This window comes from Anomalospiza imberbis, chromosome 1 (genome assembly GCF_031753505.1).
Source record: "Anomalospiza imberbis isolate Cuckoo-Finch-1a 21T00152 chromosome 1, ASM3175350v1, whole genome shotgun sequence".
NCBI classification, from domain to species: Eukaryota; Metazoa; Chordata; class Aves; order Passeriformes; family Viduidae; genus Anomalospiza; species Anomalospiza imberbis.
The window spans coordinates 60,430,343-60,445,081 of record NC_089681.1 but is presented as its reverse complement, the minus strand read 5'-3'; the positions used below and the strand labels follow the sequence as shown (position 1 = coordinate 60,445,081).

Here is a 14,739-nt window from a genome sequence, read left to right as displayed (position 1 = left end):
CCTATTCAGATTGTTACTGGTCACTGCCCCCTTGGGAGGGCTGGGAATCAGAGTACAAATAAAGAGCAGCAGAGTGTAGCAGTGGTACCGTGCTGATGTTTGGAGAGACACAGAGAAAATGACAGATAGGAAACAGTGTTTTTTAAATTGTGGAATTGTGCATTTGACAGGTTTTTTTAATCAAAGTAAACCACTCAGAAATGTATACTTGTGTTAGCTGGCAATTATTTTCCATTTGATGTGGATTACCAGTTGAAGGTGCACTAGACAACAGACCTAAACTCCTTAGTATTTTTCCCCATCTTTAAAAATAACTAAGTGGCATGGGATCTAAAGATCTTAAAAACACCTGGTGATGGTTGTCCTCAATAAAATCTTATCAGACCAGTGCAAAAGCTGTTCGCCCAGTTCCTGCTGGGATGATAAAGAGGTACACAGCTTGCACATCACAAGAGGACGAAAAGAAGCATACCCACCTCCGGCTGTTAGGAAAGCAGGATTCTGCAAGTTGCAAAAGCTCATGTGCTTTATCATGGAAATGATTACATTATTCAGGAGTGGCTGGTGGCAGTGACTGTGCCACCACCCTTGCAGACACACCACTTGTGTGAACTGGCAGCTTGGCAATCATCAGTCTCCCAACCTCTGTTTCTAAAAGAAGCACCACTCTGAAGAGCGAAAAACAAAGCTCTCCACTGAAGCTCCACATTGCAAGCAACTTCAAGGGCTGTGTTTCAGTAGCACTACTCTTCCACACCTTACAAAAGAACTTTATTTTACTGACATTCGAGCTGCCAGAGTTGAGATTTAGATAAAAACAAGTGCAGAAAAATATTACAACCACTCTGTTTCTTCCAAATGCCAATATTTTCAGTGCTGTTGACACTGACGAAACACTTGAACTGTATACTGTACTTTACTATCCAAATTCTACATCCAGCCTCCTTGTGATGTCCTCCCTGATAGGGTTTCTCCAAAGCCATTCTAGCCAGACTGTGGGATATCAGCTACCTAAGTCTCTCAAATTGCTGTCCACTACAGCTACTGTTTCTGCACTTGTATTTCCCAGCCAGTTGGTTGAGAATGCTAAGTGCTATAGAGTTAAGGAGATTATTTGTTTTAAAATTACTCATGTTTTAACTACATCAAGAAAAAGTCTTTAGGCAAAAGATCTCTAGGAAGCAAAGTTTTGCAGATAAAATATGTGAATTAGGAACTGAAATGTTTCTTTTTAAAACCAGTGAGGTTTTGCCTTTTTTTTCCCCCCTCCAGCTTTTTTCCTCTATCTTTCCCATAGATATTTCCTGTGCATTCTCTCTTCCCCTGCACTTTGAATTTTACTAGAACTTTGTCTTTGTGGGAAGTAGATTCTAGAGAAAACCTCAGAGATATGAAGACAGCAATCTCAGAACCATCAGAACTCCTGCAAGCTAATGAAGCAGCCAAATGCACAGTTGGAAGTTAGGTGCCATGTGAACCCAAAGAGACCCAGACTGCACCTCAACAGGGACAAGTCTTCCCCTTTGATCCTGAACTCTGCCCTGATGCTTTGCACCAAAGTGCACCAACCTCTGGATCAGCTCACAGAGCCCATCCACGTGCGCTGTAGCCAAACACCATGTTCAACAGGACAGGGATCACTGCATGCAATAACAAGCATTCCTGATTTATTTTAGGCTGCATGAAAGCTAATAACATAAGCAAATCTTATGTTTGTCTTGAAACAGTACAAACACTAGGAGTCAGGGAACAATGTCTCAGCAAGACAGCGGGACCCAAATGTGAGTAATCACAGAGGAGTTTGGGTAGGAAGGTGGATTTGAAGGTCATCTAGTCCAACCCCCCTGCAATGAGCAGGGACAGAGACCCCATAACTGCATGGCACAGAGCTTGACACAGCCCTATCATGCAGGAGGGATGCAAGGCCATGCCAGAGCCTTCGTGCACCTACCAGACACAGGACTGTAGCAAGCCACCTTCACCGATCTTTGGATCTCAGCACAGCCCCTGAAATATCTTCAGCAGCATTCCATCCTCAGTGATCCCTCCTGAGCAGGGATGCAACCTCTTGTTATCTTGTTAAAGGGATGCTTGTTACTTCCATGTGCAAGCAGCTATCCAGCAATTTATGTTACTGACACTGATGTGCCTGGTACTACCAGGAGGTCTCTAAGGCAAGGAGACCTGGTTTGCAGGAATTGTTAAGTTTACACGAGTTGTGAGAGCCACCATGGAAAGGCACCATTCAGCAAGATGCTGGAAAGCAGCCTAGCTAACCTAGGTTACACTATCAGGTTCTCTCGTGGCTGCTGCTGATGCACATACATAAGCATCTTCATCACACTGATCTCCTTCAGCTCTCTTGGGACACCTACATGGAACTGAAGTGGTTTGAAACAGAGGCAATAACATTTCTGAAGGCAGATGGTGCTAGGAATTCTGATTTTCCAAGATAAGCACACACCCATAAACCAGACCAACAAGACTCAGGAGCATGCTACCCACACACTGTATGACACCCATCATGGTAGAAAGGCACCTGGACCACACTCTGCAGCTCCAGTACTTCCTCATGATGCAACACAGCTCTGGGATCTCAGGATGCAACTGGTGAGAGGAAGGGTGTGGGACACTGCCGCCACTTACCAGCTGAACCGGGACCGAATGAGGTACAGTGCTAAAAAAATCCACCCAGGGAAAGTATTATTCCAGGCATCCAGAGGCAGGACAAACTAGCTGCAGGGATGCTTGCACATGGTCTGGTGATCAACACTGGTGAAGTCCACTCTAAGACAGGGCTTGGCACACGCTTTCAACAATATCCTTTCCCCTGCTCACCACCACTGTGCACTTGCCAGAGTTGATGCAGATGACACGTACCCTTGCTGAGGGGTCATCTGAGCAAAGGAAGACGAGTTTGTTGTGGCAAGCTGTTTCCTGTGATCTGCACCCCATGAGCTGGCTCCTGTGGCCAGCTGCTTCTGGGAATGTTTCAGAGACAGGAGATGGGTTCTGAGGTACTGCCAAGCCACTCTGCCCACAGCAGAACATTAAATCGCAACAGATATCCAGTCTGCAGCTTCTCCCAGAGCTCCCCTTCTCCTCTTCTCTCCATCCCTTATAGATGACGTGGCGTGCCGTGAGATGAACTAAAAACCTCCCTGCACCCCAGAGTGCCCAGCAGCACCTGTACAACAGAGAGCAGCGTACAGCAAAGAACAACCTCTAACACAGACCCTCTGTGACACCCCCAGGTGCCACACTGCTTTGTTACTCAGCATGTCCCCTGCCAGGTGACTGGAATGTGCATGTGGGAAGGGGAAGCGTGCTATGGTATGGCAGCCAAGCACATCAAGGAAGGAGAAGTAAAATCCCATTTTAAGCAAAATACAACACAGGGAAGTAGTGTTCTTCTGAAGGACAGGCTGGGACCCTCAGGACAGCCTGCAGACAGCTATTCAGTTCCTCCCTTTCAGGGCAAGAAATGTTAACTCTACACGTTGGTGACAAAAGCTGTCAGGTAATGCTGTCACATGTCCTTTGAAGTCAGCCAAAAAAACAGGGAAGGGAAAATTCCACAATACTATCAACAGCACCTTTGCATCCACAAGCAAAAGGCAAGAGACTTCAACAAATTTAAATAAAGTTTATTTAAATCAAGCTAAATAAAATAAGTTTCCTGTTTTTCAGAGTCACAGCCCATTACAAGCACAGATACCTTGATGAGGTCAGAAAGGCACCAGCCACACAACCACTGAAATCAACTAAAAAAAAAAGTAATCTGATGTGCCTCTGGGCTCGGTCTATTTACACAAGAAGTGTTAGCCAGATCTAGCAAAAATCATGACTCTAGTATTAGCATTTTCAGTCACCCATGAACATGTTAAGCTCACTAGCAGATCTTTGTCAGCACTGTTTGCCCTCAATTATTGTCTGCCCAGGGCAAACATTTGGGATACTTTTGGATACAAGCTGATAAATGGAGATATCATGTGGTTACCCATACAGAAAAGTAACTCCTTCATTAAAGAACCTCAAGGATGAAGAAGCAACTTTTGAACCGTAGCATTTTATAACCCAAGTTCAGTTTAACACTGGAAACAAAGATCTCACATTTTGTAAGCAGTACAGATAAATCCTGTACCAGGATTTGATGCACAAATGTTGTCTCCCTACATGCTACGTTCTCCTCTCTAATATGCAGGGATTTTAAAATGCAATGATTACGTTGCATTAGTGTTCAGTGCACTTTTAAGTGACTGAAGAATAATGCAGATACAAACACTCCTCCTGATATTGATATACTTTGTCCCAGCTAGGAATCATTCTGAAATAAGATTTTTAACATTTCTTGTTGCAAACTGTACTCCAAATGTCTTATACTTCCCCCCTGCCCCCCCCCCCCCCCCAAGGATAAGGCATGTTAAAATCATGCTGCTTCAAGGAATACAAGCTTAGGAAACTCAATTTTTAATTTTTATTAGCCACAAAGGTACTACCCTAGGAATTATTTATGGGCTTTATTATAAAGCATTCATTTATTCACTCAGAGTCAGAAATAATTTCTCCCAAACTGCAAGAAACTTAATAGTTTTCTGATTAACACAATGTGTTTTGTTAATGCAACGCGTTTTCCTCCCCTTTACTCACATCAGCTGCATTTCAAACTAGATCTCAGTAAGCACACAAAAGCAAAAATGTAGAGATTACATTACTTTGTATACAAAATCACTGCATCATACTACTAAAACTACCAAATTGCTTGGCAGAATGAAAACAAAGCCATACTAAAACAGGCTAATGAAGTGAACAAACGAGTTGCCACCAGTGTCCATCCTGAGGCCATAACTAACAGACCTCCTCTTAGGACACCTTCATAGCATCCAGGGATGAGGGAAACAGCTTTAGCCCTTTTCAAATCCCAGCTGGTAACTCAGCTTTAAAGGAAGCAGTTGTGTTCACCTACAGCAGCTGAAGAGGCAGAAAGGCTGGCTCAGAGCTTGCCACTACCAGCAGCTGGGTAGCCTTGCAGTGCCCTTGCAGACAGAGCTTTTCCCCAACTCCACTGAATTCAGCTGGTTTCTAAAGACACCAGACTGTACAGAGTTTCTTATTTATATATCAATTCCAATTAAATAGTCATTCTTCTTCAAAACTTTACAACTTTACTTGAGAATTAAAAAAAGTAATCTATTATTTCTAATGCAAAGGGGTAATCAGAAAAGTTAGAAAACTAACTTGTCCAAGACTCACAGCAAAAGGCCAATTGTCCTCACTAAGTGTTACTTCTATACCTGTTCTGTCACTGCTCTCCAAGTCTTTTTCTAGTGCTGAGAGTAAAGCAACACCAGCACTTGTGTGCTTTCACCTAACACATTCTCCTGCCCAGGGAGCAACAGCATTGCAGAGCAATTAAAAAGCTGAGGCAAGGAGTAGAAAGCCAACAGGTGAGAGGAAGAAAAAAGCAAAACATGGGAGAAAAAGCCGAAGAGAAAAACTACAAGAATATTGGAGGAGGCAGGAGAGATAAGTGGTGTGGAAGTTATTCATGTGGAGCTTTTAGAGGTTACTTAATATCAGCATATGGCAGGGGCCTGAAGAGCAAGAACAACAGTGAAGTTTTCTAGGTTAATAGTTTCCTTAATATTCCCACAGGATTTGTTACTACTCTAAACATAGCGCAGAGGAAAAAATAAGATCCAAGGAGATCATCATCAGGGGCAGGTTCAAGAAAGGGTTCTTTCAACCTCCCCCAAACTGCTTTCTCTCTTGGAGCTGAAAAATACCCAGAGTTCTTATGCAGCGTTAATACTGACCCATTTAAATTTGAAACACGCAATCCCAACAACACAAGGCAGACTGAAGACAAATGAGAAGGTTTCATTCACTTAAAAAAAACAGTTTGAGCGGAGCTATATTTGTTGAACTATATTTGGAGTTAATTTTTCAATGCCTTCTACAAACACCTAGTAGAAATATCCTTCATTGCATGCTTGTTTTCAGTGCAAGAGTCTACCAGTTAAGTTGTCCTAAGACCTTTAATGTACTTAAGGGTTTAGAATACTTCAAAACTTCAGCAGAAAACCTATTTCTGAAGGCCTGAATCTTGAGTTAATGTTTGTATTTGCACTGTGCCATCTACCTTCACGTGCTATGTGAAAGCTACTTCAAGCTTGTGAGGTCTTGTCAGGAAAATCCAGTGTCAAAGAAGAGACTGTCCACTCTCATTATCATTTGCACATTATATTTGTTTCCATCACTCACAGAAGGGAAATGACAACTAGTCCCAACAGGAAAAAACCTGAGCCATGAGCAGGAAACAGAATTTCTTGTTTTGACTACTAAGGTAAGAAAAGGTAAATAGTGGAAAATTCCCCTCATACAAGGACCATAACAGAGGTGGATTATTTGACAAGTCTTCCTCACCACTGTTCTTACACAGCCAAGCCACCTTTCAGAGTAGCTTCACTGTCTTAAACAAAAAGCATCAAACCAAGGAAAGAAACAAGAAATAGCATTACTTGAGACTATCTGTGAGTATACATAATTGGGGAGTTCTTGTATTTTGGTTTTTTAAAAAGTACTTTTAGGGCAGCAATCCCTATGAGAGATTCAACTATGAGAGAACAAACAGAAGTTTGGAAGGACAGAAGAGTGTTTATTTGCTCGCTCTTATGTGGGTTAGGAACTGAAGCTAGGCATGGAGTTGGGGAGAAGCTCCTGTTAAAGGCTGCACGAGTTCCCACTGTAAACAAGTTTCTTTAGCCTAAATTCAGCACAGTGGGCAGTGCTGGTATAAGCTTGATGCAATTTTTATGACTGTGAAAGTGTATTTTTATTCTTAATATAGTTGGTTATGGGTACTTATTACTAAGTTATTAAACTTTGAAACTGAAAACAAATCCCATGTAGCTTTAACACAGAAGTGCAACAAATGTTTGCTGTTTTTGCCAGGCTTCTGTTCTGTGATTACTGTACACTGAAACGACAAATATTTATGCAGCGCATATTTCTGCAACAGTTCCCACTATCAGCTATCAACTGACCTCACAAAGCCTAGCTGTAGGCTATGCTATTTCCATCCCCCTTTCACTGAAATTCTTCCTTAGCAGCTGTTCTGGTTGCAATTAAATGTAAGTGGTGATGAAAATCAAATATCCTCATACTCTAGAAATGGAGTTTTCAAGGAGAAGGAAAGAAGCAGCCTCACACTGGCTCTGCTCAGGCACCAGGTATCACTAACCATGCAAGCAACAAAATCCAAGCCTGTTTTTTGTTTATGTCTGACAAGCCAGATTAAAAACTTTATGTTTTTAAAGTTGCTTAATAAACCAGTAGAAAGATAATGATTACCCAGTCTCATCATTTGCACATGAAAGGTGGAACAGAGAAGCTACAGTAATTTGTTGCCAGACTTCACTGGAACAAACAGCTGCATTTTACTTATCTTCAAATATCAAAGGACTTGAGTGGGACAAAGATTACTTGGCTTGACAAGCTTTCAAAGACCCCTCCAGCTCAAAACCAGAAATGTTTCTGAAGAAAGTCATGAAAGGATTTAATATAAGTCTAGCAGCCATTCCTATATATTAGCACGAAATCTACCACCATCCTCTAATCTTGTCAAAGCTAAGACAGGATGCTTTTCCTCCTTTCCAAATCCAGTGGAATCACACACTTCCAAAGGCTAGAAGCAGACAAGTTCTTCCTCCCAGGAAGTAGAGGCTTCATGGCAGTGTTAAGTTGCTTTAAATCTGCCCATCCCATGCTAGCTCCTCACTCGAGCAACCTGTTTTCTGCCTAAGAGCTGGCTCAGGAAGCTCCGGGTCACATTAATGCCAGGGCAGAGGAGACAGGGAAGCAGCCTTGGGACAGCCTGACCAACAGCAGAGCCACTTCCTCCAGAGCATCCATGAGCTACACTGACTGTTAGCAGTTTCTTCTTCACCCTCCCACCTTCCTTTGAGCAGATAAACTAAAGACCTCAAATCACCTTCTCTCCACACTTCAATAAAATTTATTCTATTCTCTCAGACTCCTAGAAAACCATTGTGAAAATCTGCTCAGCTCAACCAAAAAGAAGAGCAGAAGGAATTAATTATTTTCCCTTAATATGTGCTGCAAACTGCTGTATTATTTAATATATCAAATACCTTTGACAACAGCAGTAAAATCACATTGCTCTTACTTAGAAATACAACATTTTGAGAAAACAAAGTCAATTCCTGTGCTGCAAAACAAACAGGAGGGTTACTGAAGAAGCAAAAAGAAGATGTGAAGGAATTGAACTCAAACTTTTGTAACTGTACCCACTCTAAAAGGCTGAGCAGAGAGTTAAAAGTTTTAGGTAGCTGGAAATAGCTGCTGCCTCAAAGCCAGTTTTTGTGTTTAACACATGTGGTTAGACAGCCAACAACCATTCCTGGGGATTATCTGCTCACAGTATGAAAGACAATAAAACAACCCACCACTGCTTTTTCAGGCAGACCTGGGCATGATTCCCATTAGCACATTTTTATTTTAAAACTGAGTGTGATTGCTCTGATTTTATAATACAAGAAAGCTAAGCACAGATGTTGGTACTTAGAGCTGCACAAAACTTTGCCAGGTAAATAATAAATTGCAGAGTTATGAACTGCTTCTGAACGTGGACAAATATATTGCACGGCGCAGCAGTTTAAATACATTAGACACTGTATGCAGTTGAAGAAAAACAGCATCTTGCAATCTTTACATTAAAACAAGGCAAATCCAAAACCCAACCAGGTAAATGCACATTTTTCCCCTGTTGATTTTGGATCAAGCTTTAAGTGAGAACCGATGGTAGACAGCAGTTTTAACCACTGGAGGAGGAAAGCAATGACTGGTATTCAGTGCTGGTTTACTGTAACAGTAATGAACTATTAAAAAATATAACTACAAAAGAAAAGACACTTATACAAGTTTCTGAAGGTGGTACTTGATGGTTTTTTACACACTATCAGTTTTCTAAATTGCAAAATGCAAGACAACACAGATATCAGAAGTCATCAGCCTTCTCTAACTTCCATCAATGCCAATTAACAGCTGCAGTTAATTTGTGGTTTTACTGATTTATTATGTAAGGCCCTACTCCATTTTGCTGTGGAGTGTGGTTTAGTGTAATGGCTATTAGAATGTTCTTCAGCTTACTCAGATTTTTTTTTTGCCTTTCCTGTTCCTGCAGGAAGTGTAATACTTGACAAAGTTAACCTGAAATATAAATTTGTCACCTGCCACTTCAGCGCTTCATCCTACTTGCAGGACACATACAATGAAACCATTTAAACCTTTACAAAGTTTTAAAATTAGCTTTACTGATGGAAAGATTGTGAATGTGATCTAGAATTTGCTTTACAATTGACAAAGTGCCCCCCCCCTTTATTAATTTTTTGTTATTTTTATAGAATCAGAACATACCTCCTCTTGTGGACAAAACAGAAAGGCTTCTCAGGCAAGTTCATTTGACCTCAGTCTGGCATCAGGATGAGACCGGATAGGCTGTGCACCACCTCTGCCACCTCCTTTGCAACTTGAGCTACAGCAGATTTTCTGCTACTGCCCATGCAAACCCTATAAACCCAGCTGACCCCGGTAGGAAGTGAAGGTCTGGATATCAGCAGCCTTCATCAGTTCTGCCAGTGTCAGAATCATTAGCCTGGATTTACAGTGGTGTGCTCAGTTAACCACTCTGTTCACTCTGCTTGCTATACTTGGTCCTAGACATACCACTAGGAAAAAAAGCACTGCACAGAGTACTGCACCCTTGTACTGACAAGGGTGATCAGCTTGTTCATTTTGCCACACTTCCTTGAGTTTCTGAACTTTCTAGATTGAACACACCCCAGTACGTAACACAAGCAAAATAGGAGAAATTCTCCAATCTCTTTTACTCGATAGGCCTCCACCTACATCCTTATACCCACCCTGCAAAGTTCAAGGAGTCATTTGAGGCAGGCTTACAATGAAGAACTCATTATAATTCTGCTATTTATTCCATTCTATTTAAAATGCTCCAATACAGATCAGTTTGAACACATACTGTGCCTCTGTGACACAGGCATTAAAGCAAGATTTGATAATATTTTAATTCCATTTAATCATACAAGAAATAATGTAATGCATTCACAGTATGTAACACTAACTCCTTTCAGTTTTTATGGTTTATGTTTCTGCTTGAATTCATAGCTTACACTTAAATATTTTTGCAGCATACAAGAGATTGTTTCAAGTGCTGTAGTTTAAGTCAGACACAGACCAAACAGTCTTGAAAAACGTGATCAGCATCATCAGATAAGCTCTTCCTTGATGCAGGTCTCAGGTAAAATGCAAAAGTTATTATGGAGCAAGCCAAACACATCCTCAAGTTCCTGCATTGTTCTAAGGTCTTTGAGACATCTATCCCTGTCACAGCAGCAGGCACCTTCCATAGGGAGTTCTGTGTATGTTGGCTATCAGTTACAGCTGAGTGAACAAATCCTCATGCTCAAAGTATCAGTTGTAAAGCACTACTGTACTAACAAAGCCAAAAGAGCCACGTCAGTTTACAGCACAGGACATGACCCGTACTTGCAGCCTGGGAAAGCAAGTCAAAGGAGAATGACTTTCTTTTTATAGTCTGGTTCTCTAATTAGGATTTTTGTCCACACTGTAATTTGGTATTGGAGAAAAAAAAAAAAAAAAAAGAGCACCATATACTTTAAGCAGACAAATCACTATGAGCTATAAAAACTTGCTACAGCTGAATTTACTCAAACATAACCTGCAAATGTCCCAGATTGTTCAAGACCCAAAAACTATGAACTGCAATTGTTGCAAGCACAATGGAAACATCAGTTCTAGGCCTTATTAAAATGGCTGGCAAATAAGCACTAACACTCCCTGTGTGGGACTACTGTGATCCTGAAAAATTTGGGGCTCAGGAGATTTGAACCAAAAAAAAAAAAAAAAAAAAAGGAGAGAGAGAGGGGAATAATACATAAAACAGCCATACCATACCTGGACACCAACCTGGCATGAAGAGTCCAAGCAATGAGCACAATGTTTGCCTCTGGGGACAAGTGAGAGAAAGGCTTTTGAACTGAAAAAGTGCAAGACTAAGCTCAGATGAAAAACATCAAACTAGGAAACTGTTGCTTGATTATTGTGCAAAGACTAAGTTACCTATTTGGCCACTCTGAGAATGTTTTAAGTGTTTAACCTGACTGTGAAATTGACCTGACAAGAGAAAGGGTAACTCAGCTATATATTGGGAAAACAGACAGGATGACTAATCATGCAGTTGATAATCAGTTCGCTTTGCTAGAAAAAGAGACCTGACCTTCAACTATTCAGTCCTCCTGCGCCTGCATACTTCTGCTCTGTTCCCTGAAACTCTCCCTACTCTACAACATAGAGAACAGTCTCAGCAGCCAGCTCCCAGGACTACTCCCACTGAAAAGCAGTGATCCCTGATCCAACAGCCTAGAGAGCCCATGTTCTGCAGCCTCCTTCAAAGTCCCATGAGAGCACTGCTCACATATTTTACTAGCATCCCTGTCACGCTAATTTCCTGCCTCTGAAGTCAGAATTTAGGGTGCAGGCACACCACGTTCCTTTGAATGGCACAATGATTTCTTGGTGCTAGTCACCTTGTTCTCTTGTGCAGGTTTCTAACAGAAGGACCAGCACTGCTCTATCACCCCAGCAGAGCAAAGGAAAGAAAGATGAAGATTTCACCTTCGTTCTTGAAGGGAAAAATTTCTAAAGGCTTTGTCTAAGCAAAGGAGATGAGCATTACTGTTAGCGATTATCCACAAGTATGAATCTCAAATGTTAACCTCAGAAGTTCCTTATGAAAGCTAGCACTAAGCAAAGGGATGGGCCAGAATTTACTGTTCCCTTCAGCTTTATAGAGGGAGAAGGTGTGTTGGGAAAGATTTCAGGCTTTGCCACATGTGAGGAAGAACAGGCCTGTCCTCCTTCATTTGCCAGCATGATTCTTTTCACTGAGCAACAGGTAAAATAAAAGCTTTTTAAAAAGGAAATATTGCCCTTTCCCATTAAGGTTAAAAGTTGGAAACCTTAATAACCAGCACACTTATCCTAGAAGAAGAGGGAGAATTTTTTCTATATGTAGACAACAGCTCTCTGATTTACCTGTTTCTGTGATCAGCATTTCAGAGGCAAACCGCTCCCAGTGCAGGCTTAGGTCAGTGGTTTCAGCAGTCTGTCTAGAGCACAGGGACCTGTGTTCTGAACAGGACTGATCCAGAGACATAAATAAACTTAAACTGAAGTAGGCATGACAAAGTCATGCAAAGGATTTCTCATGGCTTCACTCACCATGAACATTCACAAGCCCTAACAGGCAATGCAAGAAGACCTAATCAGATTTGTGATATGCATTTGCACTTTCTGCACAAGAAGGAGGAGCAAGTTTTGTCCCATAGACATTTCCACTCACCTGGCAGACAGACCAACTAAACAAACTGCTCTAAACCCTCTTCTCAATTGGCTCCTTGAGCATCTAAAAATCACATCTAAAAGGTGGCAGACAATATGCTCTGAATAGACAGGAGCCACACAGCCCTGGATATATTTGATGTCACCAAATCAAACACACTACACCAGCACACTCCAATGAGCAGGTTGGAGCCTCTTGCTAAATCCTTATCAGTACACAGCAAGAGTCCAGGCCAAAAAAAACCACATGACTGCTCCAAGTCTCAAATCAAGTCTTGTTTCTGAATCTGTTGCTGACGAGATTTTAATTCCAAAAGCCCTGTGCTATAAATCACTAGATGGCTGAAAAAAAAAACTGTGGAGGAAGTGTTAACAAGTGTTAGGTTCCCCTGGGATTTAAGGAGCTCTGTGAGAAGACACCTTATTATAAAAGCCAAGCCTCTTCTGAAGAGACTGCCAAACATGGTCCTTAAAGAGAATAACACATAGGCCTTAAACCTGATGTCATCTTGACATTCAGACAGTTCTACCCAAGGTTTGCTTGATGATTCAAAATGGGAAGAATCAGCATTCCTTAGTGTAAGGACAGAGAGGGAAAAGTCATCATTTGCCTGTTTGCCAGGTTAACACAGCCAAACAAGATGTCATTTGTGACAGTTTTTTTTTTTTCCTTTCAGAACTACACATCTGTGTGCATTCACACACAGGCATGAATAACTTGGGTGTGACACTGACTATCAAGATGGATAGATAAGGTCTCTAAATGTGAAGTAGTGGTACTAAGATCCCCTCCCTCCACCAAGTGGAATGGTGCACTTGGCATGCTCAGGGGATGACAGGGTATCAGCAGCACAAGGTACATTCACCTCAGACAACAAAGGGGCTCATGGTGAATCTCAGCATGGTATCCTTCAAACACCTTACAGGCAGCAGTGCAGTCCCTCTCCCTGCCATGAAGCCATGCCATCTTGCCAGCTGCAATGAAGTGCCTGTGAGGAAGAGCCAGATGGCTCCTAGATGCCTCTTACACGACTTCAGCCTTTAAACGGGTGCCACAAATCCACTCTTCCCCTTGCCGCAGCACGCTCCGAGGCACTGAAATGAAACTGCATCTTACCTTGTCTTTGGATAAAAACCCTGAGCAGTGGATGAGCACTTGAAACAGCCTTGAAGAAGTTGTCATCATTATTAATAGGGAGAAGGTCTCCATGCACATCAGCATATCCGATCATCACTTCCAGGTTGGCTATGTGATGAATGTGAAGAATTAGTTTGTAGAAGTCTTCAAACTTTCCTGGCTTGTAGCGATCCAGAGAGAACCTTCTGAACTCTGCCCCAAACTGCAAGAGAAAGCAAACAGAGCATCAGCAGATGTGTCACCACAGGCCAACGTTCCAGTTTGGCATTTGAACAAGGTATAGGTCACCTCTCTTCACAGAATTAGAGAGCCACAGGATCAATCAGGTTGGAAAAGACTTCTGAGATCGAGTCCAACTTCTACTATTCAAACCTATTCTGTGGTGAATACAGTCACATGTTGGTACTTACAAATCTACTAGTGGCCTTTTAGGTCCTACCATCAGAACATAACCATGGCTACCAAGACATCACAGGTACACCCAAGTGTTCCATGTTAAAAGAAATCACATTTTAAAAATATTAAATTTTCATTAAATCCTCTAGAGGATAACTGCATTTGTAGGACTTAACTTTGAAGGTCCAGCATTCATTAACATTATCTCAGGCATCCACAGAACCATTCCTCTCCAAAGCAGAAGTATTCACTCTACTGCTTTCAAAAGAAGTTACTCAGCTATTCAAAGAACCTTAAAAAAATTCTTTTCACGTTTCCCATCAATACCACTGGGATCCCAACCACAAGACCTTTAAAGAAGCATGGTATGTGAGCACACAGCTTGTTATTAGAAAATACACTCACTCTACATGACCCCTGAATTTCCTGGCAATCCATGCAGCAGAAGGAAAGTTAGTTTTCATGGCTTTAATTTTTCTGTCACTCCACTGGTTTTTAAAGCTTTACAGATCATTAAGTGCTTGTCAAAAAAAAAAAAATAGCAGGCGTAGGAGGGTGTGATTTGGCACAAGACAACAGAAAATGTTATAAATGTTTTAAATAAGTAAAAGTGACTGAGAAGAAGATTTTAATGGTCCTTATTTCTGATATTAGAAATAAAATACGCTGTTAAGAACCAGAGGGAAGAATTTGATCCTCTGTTTCTGGAAATTACAATAATGAAAACAGGCATCTAGTTAGAC

The 14,739-nt window shown here is 41.5% G+C and overlaps 1 protein-coding gene across 2 annotated transcripts in view; it reads right to left on the bottom strand.

Moving 5' to 3' along the window:
• The window catches only part of PARD6G (par-6 family cell polarity regulator gamma), a 65,086-nt gene that overhangs the window by 38,271 nt on the left and 12,076 nt on the right, over nucleotides 1–14,739 (bottom strand). For both annotated transcript variants that reach the window (XM_068194164.1, XM_068194172.1), the window contains exon 2: nucleotides 13,580–13,802. In XM_068194164.1, the coding sequence (XP_068050265.1) occupies nucleotides 13,580–13,802 (223 nt within the window). The remainder of the gene's footprint in view (nucleotides 1–13,579; nucleotides 13,803–14,739) is intronic.